Source organism: Felis catus, chromosome D3 (assembly GCF_018350175.1).
Source record: "Felis catus isolate Fca126 chromosome D3, F.catus_Fca126_mat1.0, whole genome shotgun sequence".
Lineage (NCBI taxonomy): Eukaryota > Metazoa > Chordata > Mammalia > Carnivora > Felidae > Felis > Felis catus.
Window position 1 is genome coordinate 34,099,752 of NC_058379.1, and position 26,811 is coordinate 34,126,562.

The 26,811-nt window shown below is 47.1% G+C and overlaps 1 protein-coding gene across 1 annotated transcript in view; it reads right to left on the reverse strand.

Annotated features, from left to right (window-relative positions):
- The window catches only part of APCDD1 (APC down-regulated 1), a 34,470-nt gene extending 19,683 nt beyond the window's left edge, over nucleotides 1–14,787 (reverse strand). Inside the window, exons 1-2 of the mRNA XM_023241742.2 lie at nucleotides 13,921–14,787; nucleotides 880–1,063 (exon numbers count right to left, since the gene is read on the reverse strand). Coding sequence (XP_023097510.2) covers nucleotides 880–1,063; nucleotides 13,921–14,728 — 992 coding nt within the window. The 5' untranslated portion in view covers nucleotides 14,729–14,787. The remainder of the gene's footprint in view (nucleotides 1–879; nucleotides 1,064–13,920) is intronic.
- Nucleotides 14,788–26,811: the final 12,024 nt, after the last annotated feature.

Genomic DNA, 26,811 nt, shown 5'->3' on the forward strand with positions numbered 1-26,811 from the left:
AGTACTTGGCACACAGTAAATAGTTGTGCAATCGATACATATTTTCTTTTGAATACAATGATAAATTATTAAAAGCACATCGCGTTCAGGCTGTGCAAATATTTACCATCTCCTTATTTTAAGAAACCCCATCTTTGGAAAAAAATAAAACCTCTGGGTCTTCATCATCTTATAAAATTCCTTTTTTGTCTTCTCTGTGTGCATTTGATCCCTCCCCAAGGTACCTGGAGGCTGCAAGGGAGAAGTGATTAGATCCCAGAGTGAGCCTTGTTAATTCTCAACAATTTAATGGGTAGGGGAAAAACTGCAGGTCTGCCTCTAGGCTATTTTTAAAAGCTCTAATGGAAGATAAGCCAGAGCTCAAACTGGGATAAATCTCAGCTCTGCAACCTGGAAAAGAGTCCAAGATCTACGCCCTGGCTAGTAGAGGTAGCCTGAGTACTTTTTCACGTACTCTTAGAACCCTGAAGCCGTATATTAAATTACCAGAATATGGCTAGAATATTTAGACCGTCAGAACCTTGCAAGTCATGTTTCAGGGTTGGTGAAACACAGACTCCTAATTTCACTTGCTAATGGTTTCTTTTCATACACGAGTGGTCCCACAGACTTCGGTAAACAAGGACCCATTCACTCACACCCCTTGGTTAACAGTGGTACATCTCTGCTTTAGCTAAGATTTCTACAGTACTTAGCTCTGTTTCTTTACCAACCAGAGTTTCAAAGTGTTGCTTGGCTTTTAGTTAGAACTTAGATAACACCTACACCATTGCAGATAGGAGAGAGTCTCTGTGCATCTGAGAAACCCTAAGAAAGGCCTTCCATAGACGTTGTGCTCTCTGGTCCCTCCCTGGCCCGGTCCAGCCCTGGCCCTCTTACCCAGTGGACACCCAGTGGCCCTCGATCGCTGGTGGCATCTGCACAGTGATCCTGGCGCCATTGTGGAGATGTTTGAGCATGTGATGGCACTGTGATTCCTTGAAAGCCCTCCAGGCACTTTTCTCTAAGGATCTGGGATGGGATCTGCTGTCAGGATGAAGGAGGGCAGAACCCTCTCCCAGCCCTGAAAGAGAAAAGTGGAAGTTCGCTGAAAGGAGAGCTTGCAGCAGACAGGAAGGAGTCAGGCTGAGGAACTGCTCCTTGGCCGGAAATCACTGCAAGTGGGAAACGCACTCCTACCCCGCCACGCTTATCACTGTCTCTGTTCTCGTGGAGTTCACATCTCAAAGGCAGAGGTGTCCCCGGAGACCGTTTCCCAGGTGGGAAAGCCGAGGCCCATGGAGACAACACGGACTCGCGGGAGGTCTCTTGGCTAGTTCCTGGCAAAGCCGGAGCTCAAATCCGTGCATCTGTGAAGCAGCAAATAAGGTCGTGCATCCAAACGAGCAGCTTACAGTGCAGGCAAATGAATGTAACAGGGACTGAAGAGAGAAAGGAACATGTCCCAAGGGAGGAGTAAGAAAGGGGTCGTGCAGGGACCCATTTAGGGGAGGAGGGGGAAGAGTGTGGAAATCAGCCTCAGTGGAAAGGGAAAGGGAATTGTGATGGAGGGGAGAAAGGCCCAGGAACAACTCGGATAGACTCCCATCCGACATGTGGGGCTCCCTGGCTTGGCTCCCAGCTGTTCCCACCAGGCCTTCCATCCTCTGGTTCTGTCTCTGGATGGACACCCTCCACGGGGCTGCCCATCAGTCGGGTATAAGTCATATTACCCGCCCTACAGTGGGGAAGTGTGGGACACTTTCCCCCAGTTACATTCCCACTCCAACTCTTCACACCCACAAAGTCGGTGACAATACAGGGTTCTAATAGGAATAACTACAAGAAGACTGTACATTTTTATTTCCCATGGGTAAAGGGATATTAGGACTAAGTTTGTCTTCAGTATAAGTGGTTTATGTTGCCGGACACTTAACCATGCAAAATAGCCACCAGCCCCACGTTCAGAATAAAGCCATGCTGGCAAATGAAGTTATACTCTGAAAACCCATTGTTTTGAGATTCACTCCTGAAGTAATTAACACATTAATACGACTTCATCGTGGACCTACTAAGTACTCAGCACCTTGTTAGCAACCCCCCCCCCCGCAAAACACCAGTTAGACAAATGTATAAAAAAAAAAATAGAAATATACACGAAATAAATAAAATGCATCTGTTAGAATGCTACCTATGAGGGGGCAATCATATATTTTTTAATCAACACCTTAATAACTTCATAGAGAAACCATGGCTTACAAGAGAAGATTTAATTTAATTTAAAAATGAAACGTTAGACCCAGAATATGGTGACTTACAGCAACATGATAAAATCTACTGGGGAAACCCAGACCCACAGGTTGATAACATTCAGATATTTGTAAAATATTCAGATTTTCAGATATTTGCCATGATTCAGAGGGCTGAACGAATCCTTTGTGGAAAGTCCTTGGTACTGAGAAGACAGCAGTCTCCACGTGGGAAGTCTGGGGCTTTCCTCTGAGCAACATGCTGGCCGTGGGCTAGAGCAGGGATTATTCTTATGTATCTTAAATGAAGCGAACAGGGAACGAGGCAGAGACACCTATGGGTACAATTCAACTAAATGACAAGTGTGAAAAAAGATTCTAAAACGAGATGATGGTGCTGTGTTCAAATGGCATGCAACCTCACCACCAACCCCGTGTCGCCCAGCCAGGTGACTGGGACCCCAGCCAGAATGAGAGAAACACTCAAATCCGAAATCCACGTTGGGTGGTGTCGATGCTCGTGGCTGTTCCATGAGGACCTTCTTTCCCGTGGCCCCTGCTTCCAGGGAGGAAGGAAGAGTGGCATTTCTCGGTACCCTTTCTGCCTCCCTCATTCACCCTTCCCCAGTGAAGCCTGGTGCAGGATGGAGAAGGAAACAAGTGTGTGTGACCACGCCCTTTTCTCTTTCTTTGCCAAACTGGCCTGTTTTCAAAGTATAGTTCACCCTTGAACAACATGTTATATGTTTTATGTACTGTATTCTTACAATAAGGTAATCTAGAGAAAAGAAAATGTTCTCAAGAAAATCGTAAGAGAAAATAAATTTATAGCACTGTAGTGTCTTTATTGAAAAAAAAAATAGTCCACATGTAAGTGGACCCACTCAGTTCAAACCTGTGTTGTTCAAGAGTCAACTGCTCGTGTATCTTGATCAGCTCCCACACTCGCCACGTAGTAAGGACCCCACCCCTTCCGATGTTTGACTGTGGCACTAGGCCAGGTGGAAAGTCTGAAAACTTCAGGGGTGAACTGTTAGCAATCCTATCCTGGCCATCATCTATACGGTATCTTTTGATTTTTATCTCAATCCTCATGTTTTCATGTCTTCATCTGTCTGAGACCTCTGTTGATCTGTCAGTTGGCTTTGAACTAGAGGAGGGAGAGGGGATACTATGGACTATACCTCCCACCAATCCCAAGAGTTGTAATTATCCTGATGATGGGAAGCATTTCCTGAATTCCCTGTTAGGCAATCAAGAAATGAGAGACAGTACAGCTTGCTGTCTCTGGTAGGTCAATGGACTGTGTGATCAATTACAATGTTAATTCAAGTTACAAAGCAGTGGGAGTTGGGGAAGGCTCTGCTTTAAATGCGACACTAAACATTTAGTAAAGAACCATCAGCTCGCTATCAACCAAGCTATGTTCTAAAATTCGATTTGTAAGCCCCTTTATACCCCGCAACTGTTTTCCTGTAAAGATGATGAAAGCTGGGAGGATAGTGGGTATGGGCGAAATATCTGGAGCTAGGCTGCGTGAGTTTGAAACTGGATCTACCACTTAAAGGATTTCTCTGAATCTAAGACTTCAAGGATTGTTAAGATGCATCATTATTTTAGTACTAGTGACAAAACACTTGCATTTAAATGAGGACACAATGCCTGAACTACAGTCCCGAGATACCCCGAATCAGAGTAGCATTTGCTATTCTGACATCGCTTTTATCTGTTCCAAGAGATTTGACAATGTCTCTTGCCTCCGGCTGCAATGCTTCACACGTGACAGGCAATATGTTTGCTTTGCAAGGATCTCAACAGCAAAACAACAAACACAGCCACACCGTTTTGTGGGTATCTTCCTTTCCAGGTAATTGATCACTGCTAACATGAGAAAATATAGAATTGCAGTTATTCTTCCAGTGATAAGTATTTGCCTCATTGATGTCACACTAACGCTCTGCTGCTCTATTATGAGGCCACTCCAATTTTCACAGTGGTTTTTCTTTTCAGCGCAAAGAGTGTAATTTATCAGTAAGTTACGGAGAAAGCAACCAAGCATGCGGGGCTCAAACGTTTACTCTACTTTCAAAACCAACCTGTCTGCAACTAATCCATAGACATGGAGTCACAAGGACACACACAAGGGAAGTGATGGGATGACAGCGTGTGCCACTATGTCCAGGTTCACAGAGGCAAAAGCCGTATCACCCCCTGACTGCTCCTGGCAGGCTAACAGGGACTGGAACCCCCATCGACCATAAGATGCATATCCACTGCAGACATCTTAAAATGGGAAGAAAATGTGTTTCTCACAATCGATGAGACACACCATTAGCACTGTGACCTTAAACAAATGACTTAACCTCACCAAGCTTCTGTGTACTCATCTGTAAAAAGGGGATAACACTACCCATCTCTTAGGGCTGGTCTCAGGATTATCGGAGACTGTCTTCCTTAGCACAGGCACATAGTTCTCATTAAATGCGTTATTATTTTAAATAACGATTAGGCTCTTAGACTGCCCTCAAAAAGTCCATTCTAACTAATAGAACAGCTAAAATAATGGGAAAAGTCATCCAGAGCCAGGCCCCTCTGGGCTCTGAGAATGACACGGGGCTCCCCGGCAAAGTTAACTGGTGACCCTGATGCAGAAGAAGGTGGGACCCAAAGCACCGGGCTCTGTGGTTGTTGACGAGTTCTACTCAGTTTAACAAATACCTATTCACTCTTACTTTGTATATTTCAGGAGCTGGAAGCATGACCAAGAATGAAGATAAGTTTTTCTGACCTTGAGGCTCTTAAGGACTCATTGGCCTGGATGTCAAAGAACAAGGGTGGAGATGGTGAAGGAGGGCTCTGGGAAGGAAGCTGGGAGTTCAAAGGCAGAGGAAGAGGGGTGGTGGTCAGGATTTGCATGGATCGTTCATAAGGCCAGTCACACAGGAAGGGAGCCTACAGTGATGCTTTCTAACCGAGGGTGGAAGAAATAAAACCCCAGAACCGCCAACACACAAACCATTGGAAAGCAGGCAAAAGATCATTACATCACTTGGGTTTCTAGAGACATATCTCCACTTGGCCATCGCTCTCATCAGACAACGAGTAAAGCTCACAGACCCAGCAAGGCTGTCAGGGGAGGAGAGTGGTAGAGTCAGCAGCCAGATGGAGAAGAACTCTCCAGTTAGCACAGCTCCTCAGCACACAGTGAGTTAGGGTTTGCACTTGTGGCTGATGCTATATTTTCAGCGTAGAAAAAATGGGATTTGTTCCCTTTCTATCTTTGCCCTTTGAAGTACCTACCACCTTGGGTACCATGAAGGAGCAAAATTAAATGGGTCACGTGAGGGTCGCCTGGGTGGCTCAGTCGGTTAAGCGTCCGACTTTGGCTCAGGTCATGATCTCACAGTCCGTGAGTTCGAGCCCCGCGTCGGGCTCTGGGCTGACGGCTCAGAGCCTGGAGCCTGCTTCAGATTCTGTGTCTCCCTCTCTCTCTGCCCCTCCCTCGTTCATGCTCTCTCTCGGTCTCAAAAATAAATAAACATTAAAAAAATAAAAAAAAATAAATGGGTCACGTGAAAGTAGGACCTGCTGTATGGTAGGAGAAACTGTCTTTGGTCTGCAGTCAACTGCCAACAGTGGTCTCCAACGTTTACTCGTTTTGTCTGGTGTGGAAACTCTGGGAGGCCTTCTCATGAGTGCTACTTCTATTAATTGGCTTAGAATTAAAAGGCCATTTGGAGCACCAAGTCTAGCTGCAATAGAGGTCAGGTATAATAGCTCTCCTTATCCCCCAAGACTTCCTCTGTTTCAGCCACGGTGTGCCCTCCAAGGAGACCAGCCTTACTAACCCGGAGACCCCTTTGTTCATTGTATCGCTCAGAGTATGTCAATTCCAATTTGGGACTGAAACTAGTAACTCATTTGTCAGAATGAGAAACCATCAGAATGGTTCTGAAGGGCCAGGCTCTGTTCTAGGCACCGAAGCTACACACATTATGCCGTGAGAGAGTCTCAGTTGGGCCAGAAACCAGACCCCGAGTGGGCTTGTAGAGGGCCTCATAAGGACAGAGAGAGCAGGCTCTAAATTCATCCTTGGAGGGTTCATGGAGGGGCAGCCATGTCTCGAACACTGAACCAAAGTGGTCTAGGCAGAATGTGCAGCCTATCCAAACATAAAGAGGCGGACAGGAGGGGATCACATAGGAGGAACTGGGGATAGACTCAGGGAGGGGGGACCACAGGGTGGCCCATGACAGAAGAGCAGAGAGGCAGGGCTGTGATCAAGAGTGTCACGGTCATATTGAGTGTGCATTTCACTGGAAAGGTGAAGAGAAACCATCAAAACACTTTAAGCTATGTCACAGCACAATGAGAATTCCAATTGGGGAAGATCACTTTTCCCATTTTCGGAGGGATGGGAAACAGATAGGAAAGAGGAAGATCCATTATGAAGCTTCTACTATGGGTCAGTGTATCGTCTGGTTCAGTGTATCATTTTTGCCTGAATAAATGAGAAGGGAACCACTCTGGACAAATAGCAGTAAATCTCTTTTGTAGTCTTGGGAGTTTTTTGTACTGGCCATCTCTTGCGTGTTGTAGAGAAGGTATATGAGAAGTTATAGTCAAAGAAAGGAAAGAGGGGGGGAGGAATGGAGGAAGGGAGGAAGGAAAATAGGAGCCTATACTAATTTAGCACTACATCTGAAATAAAACTTGTGCAAAATATTTCTATGTCCTACTTTAATTTTAAATTGTGTAAATCCGTCATCCTGGTACTTAGCAGTGTAGTAATCAAGGATGGTGACTATCATAATGGTTCCTGAGTATTCCTATTATTTATACTAAACGCGCTTGTTATATATAATAACTTTTTTTTTTAATTTTTTTTTCAACGTTTATTTATTTTTGGGACAGAGAGAGACAGAGCATGAACGGGGGAGGGGCAGAGAGAGAGGGAGACACAGAATCGGAAGCAGGTTGCAGGCTCCGAGCCATCAGCCCAGAGCCTGACGCGGGGCTCGAACTCACGGACCGCAAGATCGTGACCTGGCTGAAGTCGGACGCTTAACCGACTGCGCCACCCAGGCGCCCCATATAATAACGTTTTAAAACCTCCACTTAATTGGATTACCTATGTAACTGGAAGTGTTGACTAATCACAATATCTAGTTGTTGAAAATTCTGCCATTGTGTGTCGAACGCAGTTGACATTTACGGTCTTTCTTTGATGATTTAGGTCCTCAAAGTGGCTCAAGGTCATTACTAGGAACATCAGTCCTTGTAGGATGGTACTTAGGATACAGAGATACTGGGGTGAACAGGTAATAACTCTGTTTAAGCCATGAAAGTTTTTTTTTCCTCATTTTTTTTAATAAGACAAGAGTGACAAAGTCTGTGTGTGGGAATGCGGGTGCAAGTAACATCAACAATTTGGTTCACTGAGGATTCTAGACATTTTGGCTAATTGAGAAGACTAGCTCATTGGGTTCTCATTTATTAAGATTTTTGCTGCAAATGAATCCAAGGGAAAGAGCATCTGAAAGGATTAAAAACCAACACCCCTACAATAAGAAAGTGACTGTGAATTCAGTCCCAAAGGCAGCTTTGGGTGGGTCATGTAATATGTGCCTTTTATCTGTTTAAAAGTAAAAATTATGGTAATGGTAATAATAACTAAAGTCGATGGGTTATGTAGATTGCCAGTCTGCGACACCAACTAAACTGGAAGCTCTCCACAGCATCGTGCCCTGTCCGGCAGACGTCCAAATCAGGAAAATGACTTCACCATAAAATGGTCTCCAGCACTGGCGGGGGGGGGGGGGGGTCCCCTGGCCTGGGCTCAGACAAAATTATGATGACAAATGCGTACTTCTTTCAAGTGAGTGTGGGGGAAAAAAGTAGATTCTGGAAGGAAATTATTCATCTATTGAAAAAAAATTAATTCCTGAAGGTTTTAGGATGTAATTCTACAGATTACCATTTCTAGAGAACTAAATGAGACCCTGGAGCTCTGGAGGGTTTATTCACGTGTGTGCCTGTGTGTGTGTGTGTGCGCACACATGCACACACACAAATGATTTACTCCCAGGGAATAAATCATTCTATACTAGTAATCCAAAATGACTGTAGAATGACCTTAACCACTATCATAATTGTAACAGTCTACTGTTCAGAGGCTGATAACTCTCAATGATATCAATAAAAAAACCCATAGATTTCCCAAAACGAAGCATAGGGTTGACCACCTATGCAAAGATTTACACCCTAAATACAAAGCATATTGGACCAGGTGACTGTTTATACCACCGAATTCACCAGATTATGCATTCAGAAAGCAGTTCTTGGCATAGTTTTCAGAGGGAATGAATATAGTACCTCTCCTACAGTCATCCATGGCAAAGCTTGTTCCTAAACCCACGGTGTTGTCAGGAAGCAAGCCAATCCAGGGACAGGGACCAAACAGAAGAGTGAAGGGTGGGGGTTTGGGGAGGAAGCAGGGGCTACTTGCGTTTTGAAAGTCAATATTCATTCATTCACCAAGTAGCTGAGTGCCTACTACCTGTGAGGTTCTCTCTCAAGCATGGGACATTGTTTATAAACGAAAGGAAAGGTAGGTATACCCCAAGTCCAAATCGCCAACTTTTCAGTAACATATTAACATTTCTGAATTTTCTAGATATATTCCAGAGTTTTTCACCTATCTAGATTGAGAACCAAAAGCTCCAAACTGCTTTACGTGTCGTAAAATGCAAAATTAGTGGGGAAGGAAACAATTTCCCAGCACACCGGGACTGAACTAATCTTTGACCAGGTCAGTCTTTAGCATATGTGGTTGAATGCTCCTGTTTTCAATAACGTGACATATATTACTTGGATAACCAGAATGAGAAAGTATTCTCAAGTCAGAACTGGTGTGATATGTAAAAACCCAAAGCAGATAAAATGTGACTGATTAGATTAAATGAAGGTAATTACTTGGCCATGAAATTGCCCAGCCCAATTATATAAGCAGTCATTACTGTAAATGTATGCTTTACCCTGGATTCTGCAAGATAAGCCCCAGCACAGTTTTCCATGTGCTGGAATAAAAGCACGCACGCATTGCAGACAAACTGGATTTTACGACCGTGTGGGTAGCTGTGCCTACCAAACTCTTATCCCAAATTGTTTTTTGAGACAAAAGCTAAAAGAGCTGCTTTGCCAATCTTTAAGCCTTTTTATCTAAAGGATATTCTATTATAATAAAGTCAAGATTTCAAATTCCTGGCTCCATTCAGCTGTCGTTGCAAAGGAGGTAATTTTCGATGTCCTTTTCTTCTAATGCCACAGTCCCCAGGCTAGACACTGGGGTTGAACTGGAGCCACAGACTGTGAAATTTGCATGTTGCCTCTGAAACTGACTGCTGCTGCCTGCCACACCCGTCCTCTTCAGCTCGGTCGTGTGCATGTGCGTGCATGTGTGGTGCGTGCGCATGGAGTGTGTGCGTGGTGTGCACGTGGTACGTGTATGTTTGGCGTGGTTTGTGGCGATTCTCAGCAGGGAAAATACTGCAGTCATCTAGAGCCTGCCACGCTCCCAGCTCTGCTTTTGTTTCCTCGCCCTTCGATATTCTTTGGGGCTGTGCAGGAAAGGCAGTGTGCATCTCCTCACACCTCCTGTCCCTAGCATGCAGGGCCTCTTGGCCCAGAGTAGGACCTCATAAACGTACCTCCTGAACGAGTGGTTAGCCGAACGAAACGGGACAACTCCCACAGAACAGAATACTCTTAATGATTTTAGGGCGACACTGTATCATTTCTCTGACCTAGATACCTATCATGTGACTTTCCTGAAAAATTCTATTCCCGCATTAGAGAGAAGGAAACAAGGATCTATACACACAAAATCTTAACACGGCAAGAAGTTGTGCGTGGATGACGGTGGCAGGTTCTGTGCTTCAACTACATACACGAGACTCTATAGAAGACATGTCCTCCTGTGTTAGCTGTCAGCAGATGTATACAATCACTAACATCTCTTTTCATGTTTCTAGTCTTAAACATTCTAATGCTCCACTTTAATTGATTACATCAAGTTGTCATCAGTCTGTCCCTAAGCAGTATATAATTACACAGTCATATCATCCACTTAATGGTCGATTCTCTTCTCATTTGGGGAGAAAAAAGAATAAATGTGGCTATTATAGATCTGCCTGGCCACATGTTTGAAGCAAGTCCATTTATTTCACAAGAGAATATTTAACATCTAAGACCCTTGCTCCCTGTTATGTACTAATGAGTCATATTTCTTTTCAAGATTTCATTTTATGACCAACAGGGAAAGGGCGCAGGAAACACAATGTTTTCTTGGTTACAAAACCGGTCTTCAGAAAAATGGTATTTCAAAGATTCCTATCTTACCCTAGTTAAGGGTTTCCTTAGATTTTGTTGGTGAAGGTATCATTTGGAAATCTACAGGTTGTGTGTGTGTGTGTGTGTGTGTGTGTGTGTGTGTGTTTCAAGTTTTGCTAGAATATGCTTGAATGAAAGGGAATGGCTCAAAAGTGTCTTCACCTTTCAAAAAAGTCAATGAATTCTGAACAAGTAAACAGCTCTGGGGAATAGAACATGTCCCCCAGCATCAGTTCCAAAACTTAAAATCAAAGGTTTCCATTAGCAAAGAGAGTCAGCACTTTGCTGCGCATTAAAGCCCCACTTATTCTGGAATACCTCATGCTAATCTGTGTTTCTGGAGCCGAATGATTTTTGTGGCTTTTCATCTAAGCAAAGAAAACAGTGATAATGGACATCTTCCAGCTGCATTCTTCCGTGACATTCAATAGGTTTTTTTTGGATTAAGAAATGCAATTGTTTTCAGAAGCTGAAGGAGAAGAAAGTAAAACTGACATGTATACTTTTATTCCATCAAATTTTGAACTTGAGTTTTGCACTACATTTACAGCTTTACAAAACAGCAAAAACAAACCACAGGCTCGAGTCTAGCTGGAGCCTAACTTACTCACCAATAGGAGCCGGGGGTGATTTATGACTTGCAATGAGTTGAAATAAAAGTAACCAACAAACTGAACAAAGACTGGCGGCCAAACATCACAGTTTCTACAGCATCCTCACGCAGAATCTTCATGAAGGCCCTGTGCCCTTTTAAATCTCATTAATGTGACTTGCAGGTGTAACAATCTATAAATGTCTGAAACTACATTTATTAAAGTTGGTCACAAATACACTCATAACTCTAGAAAATGTGTTTTTACCTACTAATAGTTACCATGAATAGACAAATAATGTCCTATGGTTAGCAAAATAAAATGCCTAGGTATCGAGGGAAAAAAATCATTAAGCCATTCTAAAAAGATCTCAGGTAATCTCCAGACTCATCACTATTAAAATATATGATCAAGGTCATCTGTCACTACCAAATTTGTAAATGCTTGTAAAACCCCTCCCTATAGAATAGGACACATGCATCAAGGCATTCTCCTGGATTAAGTTGATTAACACCCATTTTCTGTTAAAATTACTTCCATCGGGTAGAATCAGGAAGAAAAAGGGGAGAGGGAGCATACTCCATTCTTTTCTTGGTGCTTTACACTATCCTAACGAATTATGACAAGCCCTTCTTCAATCCCAAGGATTCATGCATTGCACAACTATTCCATCTGTTTATTTTTTGTGCTAGGGTCCAACACTCCCTGCAGGATCTAAGTTGATCTTTGAGCAACTTCAGTGTTAATAATTTTGCCATTGCAGATTCACTTTGAAATTGGATAGCTTTTTGCAGGGTATCAATGTCATCCAATTAAACTTCGCAAACTCCTTTTTTATCTTACATCCTCTTCGTCACACAGGCACACACGTGCACACAAGCACGGGGTCTGCCCCCCTCCCCCTTCCTCGGGTTACAGTGCAGACTGGCCCCTTCCTTCCTCCCTCCCACCACAAGGTTCTCTCCCCAGCACCACCGGGTCTGGGTAAATCGCTCATTCCAAGAGGTTCAGGCCAACACGGACTCAAGTTTGGAGATTAGGGGCTACACTCACTAAGGATATACTTGGGCTCTTATTACGAACTATTAGTTACTATCCCAGCTTGGACTGGCGGGGCCGTAATTACAACCCCCACCTCTGAAAAGAGAGAGAGAAAGTTGGGAATGAGACGGTCCACACTGCACATCTGAGGACCACTTTTGTAGTGCAAAAGGCAATGAGCTTATGCGAAAAAATTCTGTTTATGCCAAACTCTCAAGTAATTTCTCATTTCAAAAGTCATTTGACCACACTGCCATTTTTGCTCACAGATATTACAACAGATTTTTTTAAGGGGACAATTTTGTCTGTTTCATCTCTCTCACCCTCTTTTTCCCCCCTGGTGTGTGTGGCAGCTGCTGTTTGATCTGTTCATTGGCTCTGATTTGTTTCATGTTTCAGCCAAAGATTAAAACTGCTCTGTAATTCTAAGCAGATGGGCCTAGGAGTGCAACCCTATAATTATACCTTCTCTCCCCAGCCCTCGAACTGCAAGCCTTCCATCCTGACTTTTAAAGTCTGGGATCACTGGGGCTCGGGGTACACACCTTGGCAATCAGGCAGGTCTGGCCCCACCAGACACCTTAGCAGGGCTGCGGGGCTGGAGCTGTCTGCCCTGAAGCCCTACTACAAAGAAAAGGGCCACTTCTAGCCCCTGGATTCCCCCCCTCTTCCCTTCCTAGATCTTGGGGGGGCCGGGGGGGGGGGATGGAGGGGCACAGCTTGGTCTTCAGTGCTGGCAACAATGCATCAATGCATTCTGAAGCTCCATCCTGCTGCAGATCCTCAGAAACCCAGAGTGTCATCGAGGGTGCTCATCTGCCCTGCAGGGGTTGTGGAGGCCACGGCGTTGACGCTCTGCCGAAATGTCAGGTGTCCACCATTAGGGAAAGTTCACTCTGGATTTCTGAATCAGCACAGTGCGTTCTGCCCACCGCCTGCAGCGAGCATCAACAGCAACCTACCACAAAATCTGCCTTATTTTTCTCAGGGCAACTCCTGGAACTCTTTGAAAGCGCTGATGAGTTCTCCGGCTAAGGGGTTACCGGAGCCCCTGAGAAAATGCGGCACACGAAGCGCAGAAACAAAACCATCCAGCGAGAGTATGCGGGAAATGAGGCGTCCCGTCCCGGAGAACCTTAGCAGACTGGTTTTAATGACTACACCGTGGCCATGAAAGTGTCCCCTGCTCCTTGAACTGCACCCAGTCCACATGGGAGAGAGCCCCATCGCCACACCTCGGGAGGCACCAGTCCTCTCTGAGGCCACAGAGAAACCCGCGCGGGCTGCTTTTCCCCCTTAAACGACCACAGTTTCGCTTTACAGACCCACAAAAGCCTGGACCACATCAAGAGCCCCTCCGGCAGGCGCCGTGACACTTTGGAGACGGGATCGCCAAGCCTGCGATTTCATGACAGTCTGGACTCTGAAAATCCAACAGGCTGCGTAAAAGTTTTCCCTCGAACTTGAAGCAATCCATTCAGGAGCTAAAAGGTGTCTGTGTGTGAGCTCTGCACCCTTCCAGAAAGCAAGCTCCAGCCGCAAACCAGCTCCGGGCGCCGCCGGGGAACCCGCGAGCCCCCCTCCCGGGGTGGGAGGGGGGCGGGCAGGGGGTGGGGGTGGGAGCAGCGGCTGCGCCCGGGTTCCGCGGCGCCGGCGGAGGAACTCACCGTGAAGCAGGAGGGCCGGGAACAGGTACGCGAGCAGGAGGCGGCACAGACCGGACATCTCCAGTCCTCCTCCGGGACCGCGCGAGCCGCCCGCCGGCCAGGGACGCCGCTCCCCGGGAACGGCCGCGGCGCCGCGCGCGCTCTGTCCCCCCGCCTCCAGCCCGGAGGACGCGACGAGGCGGCGGCGCCCGGCGAGGCGAGCGCGGCGGCGCGGGGACACGGGCGGCCGGCCCAGGCCCCGCGCGTCAGGCGGCCGCGGCGCGCCCCATGCCCCAGGGGCGCGGCGCGGGGGCTGCGGGGCGCGCGCTCCCTGGGCGCCGTCGGGCCCCGCGCGCCCGGCCCGGCCCTGTCCGCGCTCCCGGCCTTCAGGCTCCCGTGCCGTCCGCGTCCCGTCCCGGCCGCCGCCGCCGCCTCTGCCGCCGCGCGCCGCTCGGAGCTGCAGTGGCCGCCACCGCCGCCGCAGCTGCAGCGTCTCTTCATATTTCCCGAGCGCCGCCGGCGGGGCGGCCGTGCCGCGGGCCGGGGGAGGGGCCGGGGGAGGAGTCGGGGCGGCGACGCCGCGCCACCGCCTCCCGGGCCGCCGCCGGGGGCCGGGGGCGCGGAGACTTGAAAGGGCGGGTGGGGCACCGCCTCTCCAGCTTCCCCTTCCAGCCTCCTCCTTGTCCTCCTCTCCAGCCCCTTCGCCTCCTCCCGCCTCCTCCCCTCCCGCTCCCCTCCACCTTCCTTTCCCCTCCCGTTTCTTATCCTCCTCCCTCCCGCCGGCGCCCCCTCTCCTCGCCCTGGGCTCAGCGCCCCTTTCCCCCTCCATCTCCTCCTCTTCGGCCTCCGCGCACCCGCAGGCCAGGAAAGAGGTGCCCTTCGCCGTCCCGGCCTCCCCCCGTTCTCCGTCTCCCCCCCGGGCACTCTGGACTCTTTCTCTTCCCTCCCCAGAGGTGGAGGCACCACTTTTGAAAGTTGTTCCGAAAAGGGGCGGGGAGGGCGCTGTAGAGCTAGGGGGCTCATGGCGAGGGGGTGGGGGTCTGAGAAAAGTCCACTTGCAACGATTGGGTGTGTGTGTGTGTGTGTGTGTGTGTGTGTGTGTGTGTGGACGCGTGTGTGTCCGCGCGCAGGAGAGAAAGGGAGACGAGGAGAGACAAGAGGTTACTGCAAAAAGAGGAGTTGTGAGTTCTGGAAAATTGCTCAGGGTGGCGACGCTGCAGTGCCTACTCCCTGGGGGGGGGGGGGGGGTGCAGTGTGCGCTTTAACCGGCCGTCCTACCGGGTGAGCAAGGAGCCCGGTCACAGCCCCAACCTGTGAAGCGAATGGTGTAGGCAGCAGGAGCCCTTGCTTCCCCCGCCCCCCGCCAGCCTTCCAGGAGGCAAATGACTTGTTGAAACACGGGAGAAATCTCTGAGAAACACTCGCTGTCGATCTCCAAGAAAGTACACGGAGGCCCGTTTTCTGGTTCCTCCTCTCTCCCAGCCCAAATCTTGATTTTATTTATGTTCTGTGGGCCTTTGGGGGGTATGGTCAATTTTACAGACCCAAAGGCAGGAACGGCTTCCACTTTCTTCATTCCCCAGAGCCCTGGTACAAGCTGTTTGCCTACAGGGCAGCTCCCCTGGGCTGATGTGCCAGGGCTCCCTGATTTATCTGGAGGTCCCTCCTCTGCGGAGCTCCTCCACGGGCCATTCAGCAGCTCCCAGGAGGTTTAACCAGGCTCCTAGGCTAAATGTCACCTCCTCCTCACACTGGGATAAGGGAGCAACCACGGGACCAGATGAATCAAGAGACCGTTTCTTGACTCTGCTGCTGTTTTTCATAAATAAAACACTTAAAAAGAATGCCTGACTTCCCAAGAGAGTTCTCTGCCCCTTTGAACAATGTAACAATTCAACTCCTTGTGCTCTAGACTTTCAAAACTAGTGGGACCTTAGCATGGGCGTACAATTTACTAAAATAGATAAGAAGACATTTGACAGTTTCTACTTTTCCCTTCTTTTCTTTCCTTCCTTCCTTCTTTCTTTCTTCTTCTTCTTCTTCTTCTTCTTCTTCTTCTTCTTCTTCTTTTTTTTTTTTTGAGAAAGCCATGAGTCTTTTGATGTGATAGTGCTGACACTGTTTGATGTGCTTCAATTTTTATCACCATCATTATCATCTTTCCATCTTTAATACGAGGGATCATAACATGCACCACCTGCCTGGCTCACAAGGATGTTGTGAGGGTTACGTGCCAGTGTTTGCAAATCTCAAAGATGAAAGACTAGCTGTGTGCGAGAGAAGGGAAGGCAGAGCAGCAGCATGATTTTGTGTTGGGCTTGAATCTCTCTGGGCTCACTTTGTCCCCCGGTCTCTGGCTTGTCCCTGTTACGACGTTTGGGTAGCAGACTATGACTGGTTGGATTTGAATGTTGCCCAAAGGTCAGTCGTGTTTAAAGCAGGAACTTGATTTCCTCACGAATGTTGGGCGGTTGGAAATGATGTAAACAGCATACTTGGCTGCTTAAGGAGAACATTAGCCTTGTCACCAAGAACACATACTAGGCAGTGTTTCGCTTTTCTATGCCTCCTGGTCATTTGATGCTTTTCTAGCCTATCCGCGAATATTTGAAACAAGCAAGCAACAGGACAGATTGTTAGGGTTGGTGTGTTTATGAATAAGCACTGGCTGGACAGTAATTGAAAAATGTTAAGGTCATTCGTCACATGTTAGCAGAAAAATTAGGTAATATATTTAGTTAAATAATTACTTGATTCTGTTACTTAAAAGGAAGAAGAAGGAGGAGGAGGAGGAGGAGGGGGAGGAGGAGGAAGACAAGGAGAAAACCAGCCGGCCAGCCAATAATTTGGTGTCATCTTGACAGTCAAATTGATTCAATTTTTGTTTTCCAACTGGTTTTACTGGTGTCGTATAAACACAGCCAGGATGATGTCATCATTTGAAAATGTGTTTTTGCCAGTTTATTTTCCACATGTAGTGTCATAGGTTTAAATGTCCGACCCTCAACTCTCAGCATAACATCCAGCCAGAGTCTCTGCTCCCTCATAGCCTTCCGCCTTGTCGTAGGAGTAGGGTGCACTCTCTGTGTTAAAGTTTAGTTTTACCCTGAGTGTACTCTCTTCTGGAAGAGAATAATGAAAACGATGTTAGACATTTGTCTTAGAGTGATTACACAGTGTGTGGCTATCTGCTTAAAGTAATACGATTGGGATGAGGGCCTTTTCTAGGAGGTACTAAGGTGGCTGTGAGCTCCAGCTCAGAGGCGGGCCCCTGCCACCTGCACGAGAAATTTCCCCAGGCCACTTGTGAGGATCGAGCCTCGAGCAGGAGCGTGTGTGGCCAGGTCCTGGTGATAACGGGAGAGTCCCTGGCAGGGGTAGGGGGATGGGTACCCTCAGCAGCATCAACAAATGTGTTAGAATATTCAGAGCTACTCATAATTCACTTTTGCCGGGTCGATGGAGAAGAGCAAACTCAAAGGGCCTGAGTTCTCAGCCACGCGGTAAATCAGAGGCACACTTGGAACTCCTAGGAGTGTTCCATCACCGGCTCACGAGGTGTCTCACATGCTCAGCAAGTGGTATTTTCCCACGAACACTGCTGATCCTCACTCAGAGGCTCTACAGTTGGCCCCGTCTTTGAGTCAGAACCAGCCCTTCGCTCTTCCCGGTAACTCCGAATCATGAGCACATTCTCTGGAATGGACTGTGCTGGCCCCAAAGCTTGTGTCTTGGGTTTTAGTGAGCGCACAGTAGGGGACAGCTCAACAGCATTGTTGCCCGGGGAGGTGCCAGGACCAATGTCCTTTAAAACCTGTGCTACAATTTGGTTTCCTAATCAGTCCTTGGGGAAATTGATTAAGGGTGGACGATCGTGCAAGCCATTTGCAACTTGGGGGATTCCATGTCTTTTGGTTCTCGAAGAAAATGATAGTTTTACGAAGGGTCAGAGGAATGAAAACATTAATCTTGAAATATGTTCAACTATGAATAAGGTTGAAAGCATTTTACTACGGCCGCGTCCTCAGAGGATGGGAAATGTCCCTGGGAATAGGCTTTTCTCGAAACTTGTTAGACGTCAATGCCCAGTCTGTGACACCGTGGAAATGCCTCTGAGTGTCAGAGTCTGGAGGATAGGAATGATGTCTAGTCATGACTTAACCCTTTTAGCACCTAGGCCAGTGTTTTCAGTGTTTTGCCCCAGCAGGACTTTGGCAGTTGATAGCGATATTAAATTTAAAAAATCTTTTATAGTTTCCTCAGAGACAGAGTTAACAAAATTATCCTGAGGAGTCCTTAGAAGGGGACGTGCGTCTGAGTTACATTTTTACAACACATTAGTTTGAACAAACTATTTTGAAAATAAAGTGTAGTTCAGGTATATTTCTGAGTGACATTGTTTTCTGAGCTTCAGAAACTAAAGGTTACCTTCCATTTTATACTCATGGCGGTTATCAAGGGAAACCACTAAAATGTCTGTGAGCTTAGCATTCATTCGTTCATCCGTCCCAACACGTATGGACCACTGCCAAATACAGATGTATGCGTACAACGATCCAAAAATAGGGATAGGTATGCATGCGGATGGCCCAGTTTAACCACCCATTCATCCCATGTCACACGTCTATTTGGGGGGCTGATAACAAGACTGAGGACCCTTATCACCGAAGGAAAATATGAGATCAACAGGGACAGGAGGCAATAAAGGACCTTGGTAACATTTTGGTCTTTACTTTCATGTGCCTCTCGTAATATTCTTCCTTATAGTGCTGGTCGCCCTGGTTGTCTAACTGCTTTATCTGCTTAACGAGATTACTTGGCTCTTGGAGGGCGGGAAGAAAATTGGGTATTATGTTTGTATCTCCTCCCCCAGTCCCTCCGCAAGTCTTTCCATAATGGGCATTTGTTGGGCTGGTAGATGAGGCAGGATAAGATCAGACCATCAAGAAAGAGTCTTTATGAGGCCAACACTACCCTAAGCCACCGCAGCACACAACTACAGAAACAGGAAGACACAAAAACACTGGTATTCAATCCGAGCACGCCCTGTGTTGTTATGGAGCACATGGCAACGCTCAAACATGTTTGTCAAATGAGGCAGTGTGGCACAGTTGTTAAGGAGCCAGATTCGCTAGGCCCAAACCTCTCAGCTCCAGGACCTTTGGCAAGATATTTAACGTGGCCGTGAGATGGGCGTAACGGTAACGAATACCTGCACGTAGCCAAGCACTATGTATGCGTACCCTAAAAAATAACTCACTGACAATGATGACTTCATACTAGACCATACGTTGTCAGTGATGGTGAATTTGCCCCCAAGAGGGTGCAAATTGAGTTTCGGTGCGGAGAGGGGACGACGACGACGACGACGACGAACACAGTGGTTTGTGGGTCTCCAAAGGGGCACAGTGCTTAAACAGGTGTAATGTATATCCACATTCCCTACAATTTGATGGGGGTGGGAGCAATTAGCAATAAATGTCTAAAAGGCTCGTTGGGGACCAATAATGAAAAAAAGTCTGAGAAACGATACTGGAGGAATAAAGTTTCAGGTCAGTCCTATTATAGTTAATCGTGTGTCAAACATTTACCATAACGTTATTTCTTTAATCCGCCTGGTATGTTTTGATTACGTGAACCCAAATGTGTTTTACTTCCACTGGCCATCTGGTGTGGCATTCTACCGTCTGATTACACCCTCATCATATCACATTCAATATTATTGGTCTGTGATTTAGATACTTTAACTGTTACAAGCCACTTCACAGATGGGAACACTAAGGCCAAGGAGATTAAGTGGTTTGCCTAAAGGTCACGCAACTTTAGAGGGTAGGCTCCCTAAGAAGGGGCTATTTTCAACTCTAATGCTATACCGCCAAAAATAAATGCCTCTTACCTCTCAGAAGGAAAAGGTTTTTTGGGTTAGGTGGGTTCTGACACATTCAAGCTAAAAAACGCATTGCCCTATAGGCTATCAGGACACTGATTTCAACTGCCGTCTGGATGGTTGGTGCTACAGTTCTCTGTTTTACATGTAAAGCACCCAAACAGTCTAATCTCTAGAACAGATGATTGCAATCTGTAAACTAGGAGGGGGTGAGCAGATGGTCACGTGCTGCCCGCTGCTGTGAGTCTCCGAACTCAGCATTAGGACGTGCCCAGCCCTTTCAGAACATTCGCATCCGTGTTACTGTGTTTTCGGTTGTGCACAGGCCGAGTGATGGATGGGCTGTGTGGGCGCGGCGGTGCGCAAACGCATTTCATCTCCCCGAAGCACAGGTCTCTAAAGCAGTGTTGAGCTTAAGCAAAACGGTCCGCCGGGCCACCGACTGCGACATCACCAGGTCCGTAGCGATGCCTAACCTCCACGTTGGAGTAACACATCCCAGTTCTCAAAAGGCTCCCAAGTGCATGGTCTCGTTTGATCTTCATGCAATTTTGTGTAGGCCAAAGGACAGTCAGGCCTTTCTTTTTTTTTTAAAATTTTTTTTTTCAACGTTTATTTATTTTTGGGACAGAGAGAGACAGAGCATGAACGGGGGAGGGGCAGAGAGAGAGGGAGACACACAGAACCGGAAACAGGCTCCAGGCTCTGAGCCATCAGCCCAGAGCCTGACGCGGGGCTCGAACTCATGGACCGCGAGATGGTGACCTGGCTGAAGTCGGACGCTTAACCGACTGCGCCACCCAGGCGCCCCAAGGCCTTTCGATTTAGAGATGCCAACTCCAGTTTCAGAGAGGATTACGATGTCTGTGCTAAGATCCCCTCACGACACAGAACACTTCTCAATTTTGCATCTCCACACACCGACAATATTACTTTAGTTCTATCAGGGCAGAGCAGGTGCTAACTTAGAAGCTTTTTATTTCCTTATACAGAACGTGGTGTCTTTGCTGCCCTCATCCTTATGGAGGCAGCAGGGGAAATCTTTTTTTTAAAGACAGACACAGCACTCAAAAAGCACCAGAGTTTGGTTAAAAATAAATTAATCATGGGGCGCCTGGGTGGCTCAGTCAGTTAAGCATCCAGCTCAGGTTGTGATCTCATAGTTCATGAGTTCAGGCCCCACATCAGGCTCTGTCACGGCTCAGAGCCTAGAGCCTGCTTCAAGTTCTGTTTCTCCATCTCTCTGCCCCTCCCTCCCTCACGCTCTCTCTCTCCCTCTCAAAAATAAACATTAAAAAAATAAAAAATAAATTAATCCTATTAATCTAGGAAAACTGCAAGTGCATAGACAGTTTATTTTCTCACATTTCATCTCTAGATTTTCCATCGGCTTTAGCCTAAATTAGCAGCTATTGACAGATTCTCCATTAGTTAGATGGAACCTAGTGTTTTACTGTAATGGAACCATTGAGTCAAATGAAAAGCAGCAAATATGCTAGCAAATCATGCTGGAAACTGGATAAGGAGGTAAGAAACTGAGTCGTCTACACCAACCACGCTCATAGAATAAGATGTCAACAGCCAGTAAGTTCATCCAGAACAAAACATCACGCTTAGGAAGGGTTCTCCGGTTGTAGAAGTCTAACGCTGATCAGTTGGTTGACCCCACACCCCGCTGCGGGGCGGAATGGCACCACTGAGGACGGCTGCACAGTCACCATCACACATGGTGTCGGCAGGTGGAGTCGAGCAGGTGGTCGAGCCAAACAGTGGGGCTGTTGTCCTTTAGGCTGGAACTCGTTTCTTTCACGCTGGAATGGGAGAAGGGTTGAGTGACTCCAAAACAGTCGGAGGCGAAACAACTGAAATGCGGAATGAACACTCCCACACGTGGAGAGATGGAGTCTACCTGCGATGGGTGGGAGGAGCCCTGGGGTTAGCCAGAGGGTTCACAGCCACGAGTAGACTGAGGGCCCTTGAACCCGGACTTTCCAGAAGTCCACAAGCTGGGGACCGGGACCAGACCCCGCATCCCCATCTCATCTCAGAGGTCTTTCACTCCCACCTGGTACCTCAAATCTGTATTTTCTCTCTCGTAATGATCAAAAACTTGGAAAGCCGGACCTTACAAGGCATTGTTTGTTAAATTCATTATATTTGGGATTTCCTTGTAAAGGTATATTCTGCATAATTAATTCTTTCCTTCACGGCATCAATTCTGTCCTTGGTGCTTCTGGAAGTACCTTAGATTCTTCTGTCCTGGACCCAAATATTTTCTACCTCACGAAAAACTCCTAGTTTATAAGCATGTAAGTTCACATTGAAAACTAAGTAATTGGACTTTACCTGTGGTACCTGTGATTTTTTTTTTTTCTTTTTTGTGCCCATCACGGTAGCTGTTGACTTTGAGCCCCTCTGTGCAGGATGGCCATTGTGATGCTGTGAGGTGAGCTGTGCTGCTGGGGAAAACTCTTCCTGAAGAATTCACTCATGTTGCAGATCAGGCCTGGGGAGAGATGGACAAAGGAGAGAAATTTGAAGCTACATTTTGATACGTATTGTGCCATACCTTCCTAGATCCTCTGACTCATCTTTCTAATATTTTAATGCAAAATGAAATGCAGAGACGTTTTCCTTGCCATTGCATAACTGGAAAGTATGCCCAGACTAGGTAGCTCTCCAAGAACACGGCAGGTAGAGAAAGGGCCAGTGCTTAATTCCATGCTTCACAGACGGGAAGGTAAGGCATTCCCAGCCCACGCTGAATTTAACATGGTGCCATGTTGCCATCAATTCCATGGAAGCCACTGTGGCAGATAGGCCCCCTGAGCCTGGATGCTTTTTAGAGGTGGGGCAGCTTGCTAGAAGCCCATTTGAAGAGGGCTGACCCCACATATTATAGTTGAATTCAATAACTCAGGTTTAAAATCTTAATCCAGTCCCCTGAACAAAGTTGTGCACAGAAGACCCTCCATTCCCCACTGCCAAGCACACATCCGCTCCTCTGTCACAGAGAAATGACCTGGCCGTGGAGCCCAAGCATTTGTGCAGGGCTGAGTCTGGCTGCAGGAGGTGGGTGCTGCCACGGAAGAGGCGTAAAGCACTATATAGACAGCCATAGTCGTTATGACGACCACCGGAGGACAGGTCCCCACGTGCAGTTGTCTGGCTCCAACGCTTGTTGAATCCTCATCGTCAAGTGTCCATTGATAGATAAAACAGATAAAGAAGATGTGGTGTATACACAATGGAATATTATTTGGGCACAAAAAAGAATGGAGTCTTGCCATTTGCGATGACATGGATAGAACCAGAGAGAATAACGCCAAGCAAAATAAGTCATCCAGCAAAAGACAAATCCCACACGATTTCACTCATATATGGAATCTAAGAAACAAGGCAAATGCATAAAAGGGGAGGCGGAAGAGACAGACCCAAACACAGACTCGTAACTCTAGAGAACAAACTGAGGGTTACTGGAGGGGAGGGGAGAGGGGGATGGGTTATGTAGGGGATGGAGATTAAAGAGCACACTTAGAGATGTAAATTTAAAAAATAAAATTAAAAATAAGTAAAACATTAAAAAAATAAAGAGTACACTTAGTATGATGAGCACTGAGTAATGTATACTTGTTGAATCACTATATTGTACACTGGAAACTAATATAGCACTGTATTTTGACTCTACTGGAATAAAAATTAAAAAAAAAACAACAAATTAAAAAAGCAAACACCCCTCCCCTCTCCAAATCCTCATCTTAGATACTAAGTGATGCTGATGTCGCATTCCATTGCTGGTCAGGTGAACTCAAAGTGAGAAGTTGGTGGTTAGGCATGTCTCTGACCAGACACTTTTGCACAAGCAATCCCTGAAATCCTATTGTCACAAAATAATTTGAAAACAAATAGCACCTATCTCCAATAAGTCAAAGAACAGGAACAATCTAAGAGCGCAGAAGAATAAGGAAAACAAACATGACTGAACCATCTTGGAATAAAGTTGGTACACACAGAGAGCCAAACACAAAGAAAGGAAAACATTAAAAACCTTTCTCCTTTGTCCAACAAATATTTACTGAGAATTGAGCCTTATTTCCCCTCTTACACATCCATCAGATCTTTATTTTTTTTTTGGAAGCATTTTTTTTAATATAATTTGTTGTCAAGTTGGCTTGGCAATACGTACAACATACAGCATACAACATATGCTGACACACGACATACGGGATGTAAAGTGTGCTCTTGGTTTTCGGGGTGGATTCCCATGGTTCACAGCTTACATGCGGCACCCAGTGCTCATCCCAACAAGTGTGCTTCTCAATGCCCATCACCCAGATCTTAATTCAGATGTCACTTCTTCCTGGAAGCCTTCCTGGACCTCAGGCCGTGGCCCACACGGCATTTCGCGGAGTGATGACACTTCACTTGACTCGATGGCTGTGGGAAGGCAGGGCTCAAGCCAGTATCCGGGACAGGCGTGGCACAACTATAAATGAAATAAGTGCCTGTTGCACAATTAAAAGAACGGATACATGTTCTAGGTGTCTGGCTGGGCTCTGGGAGCTCACAGCCAATGTGAGGTGTGTGTTGAGAATCATAGTTTCTGCTGGACACATTCTGTTGATAACCTGAGTCAGGGCAACATGAGACCACGGGGAATCTGGGAGACCATGAAGGGGTAGGTGGGGTGGGGGTATTGTTTTCAACTCTGCTCCTAACAGTTAATGCTCTCAGTTTCCCCATTTGCCAGATCAGGGTTTCCTTAGGCCCCTCCCAGTACTGAGTCCTGTCCTGAGGAAGGAGAGGAAGAATTTTTATATCCACTGGTCTTTTGCTGGGAGGAGAAAATGGAGCCAGAGGGCGGTCACCCTAAACTTATTGGTTGTATCACCAGCACTATGCTATGTACCTTTCAGAAGCCATTGAAGGCCTAGCTTATGAACCTGATCCTGAGAACTATGTTCTCCAAAGGATATTCATTTTGGCATGAAGCAATGATGTTTTTATTCCGCATCTTTAAGTTTGCAATCAAGGATATACCTGGCGAGGGCATGTCTGTGAGAGATGGAAAAGACATAACCCAGTGTGACAGTGGCCGATTGCTTGTCTAACACCTATCCTAGCCCTTTGATTTAGTATCAGCATCCTTGTGTTTGGGGTGGAAATGTGGCCCGCTGAAATCCTGCATTTCTCAGTGTTCCTGACAGAGCGGCCGTGAGCTAAAATTTACATCAGGTTAAGATCGAGGAAACTCCCTCCATCCCTTGCACCTCACGTTTCCTTTCCATGCTGAGCTCCAGCTACCCCTTGAATTAACTCATCCGCTTGTTCTCCCTGGTGAGCCATGAGCTATTATTTTTTTTTTTCAACGTTTATTTATTTTTGGGACAGAGAGAGACAGAGCGTGAACGGGGGAGGGGCAGAGAGAGAGGGAGACACAGAATCAGAAACAGGCTCCAGGCTCCGAGCCATCAGCCCAGAGCCCGACGCGGGGCTCGAACTCACAGACCGCGAGATCGTGACCTGGCTGAAGTCGGACGCTTAACCGACTGCGCCACCCAGGTGCCCCTATCCCTTCTTTTTTTTTTTTTTTTTTTTTTTAATTTTTTTTTTCAAATGTTTATTTTTTGGGACAGAGAGAGACAGAACATGAACGGGGGAGGGGCAGAGAGAGAGGGAGACACAGAATTGGAAGCAGGCTCCAGGCTCCGAGCCATCAGCCCAGAGCCCGACGCGGGGCTCGAACTCACAGACCGCGAGATCGTGACCTGGCTGAAGTCGGATGCTTAACCGACTGCGCCACCCAGGCGCCCCGCCATGAGCTGTTATTATCCCCATTTTACCCACAAAGCAACCGAGTACCGCAGATTCCAAGGCTAGAAAGAGACTGAACCAGATTCAGACCCAGGCATTTCTGAGAGATTCTCTGCTCCTAACTGCAGCACTGTACTGGGCTCAACAAGGCCAGCAGTCAAAACTAGAGATGTAGAGGATAAGGGGGCTGGGGGGTGGGGTGGGTGGGGGGGCTCATCAAAGAGGTGTGGGTGGAGCTGGGCCTTGAAGGGTGAGGGGGAGTTGAAGAGGTGTGCGCTTTTCCCTGGGAGACGGGGTAAGACCCCTCCTGTAAGCAGAGCAGTGAGAACCAGGAGGACCCGGCAGAAACTGTGCATAGAAACAAAGGCTGCTGCAGGACAGGACAGAGCGGAGGCAAAGATGGCCCCAGGAGAAGGTCCGTGCACAGTCTCCACCAGTCCATGCTCGTGCCCCACGATTCTCTGATGTGTCTGTCAACAGTCACCGTACAAGAGGAGAGGACAAAGGTGAGATGCCCCAGGCATCCGCATACACAAGCCTTTTCTGTCTCTGTCCCGCCTCCCTCTTTTCACACGCGTACAGCCACACACGTGTGCCCCCCCCCCACGCACGTGCACCTGCACATTTGCAAATACGTGTGGCTTTGAGGGCATGTTTGAAAATGAAAATCTCTGAGGTTACAAGGATAGTCACACACGTGTGGGAATTAGCACGGGCAGATACACTCCTGACTTGAAAACCACCGGCTTCCAAAAATTTCCCACGAAGGTCGGCTACGTGATATCTACGCCCTTTCCAAACACATGTGATAAGAGTGGCGAGAAGCACACTGATACACAGGCTGGCGTATTTTCCCTTTTTCTATGACAATGGAGGCAGCGTAGCGGTCAGAGGTGCGGGCTTTGGATCCTGGCAGACCAGATTAAGTTCTGACTCTACCGTCTGTGAGCCCTCGTGCAAACCAAATCTCAGGCTTCTCGTCTGCAAGATGGTCGTTAATAGTAAAATAGTTACCTCTTGGTGCTGGTGGGTGTATTAGGGATGTGAATTACGTAAAGCACAGTCCCTGATCTTCAGAGGAGCCTCACTGAGGTTCCTCTAGGAACCAAAAGGGGTGGGTCCAAGGGGCTGCATCTTGGGCTTCCTCCTTGTATGCCATCCCTTGTGCTGGGCCTCCTATTATAACTATTGCTTAAACAGCCCAAGAGCCT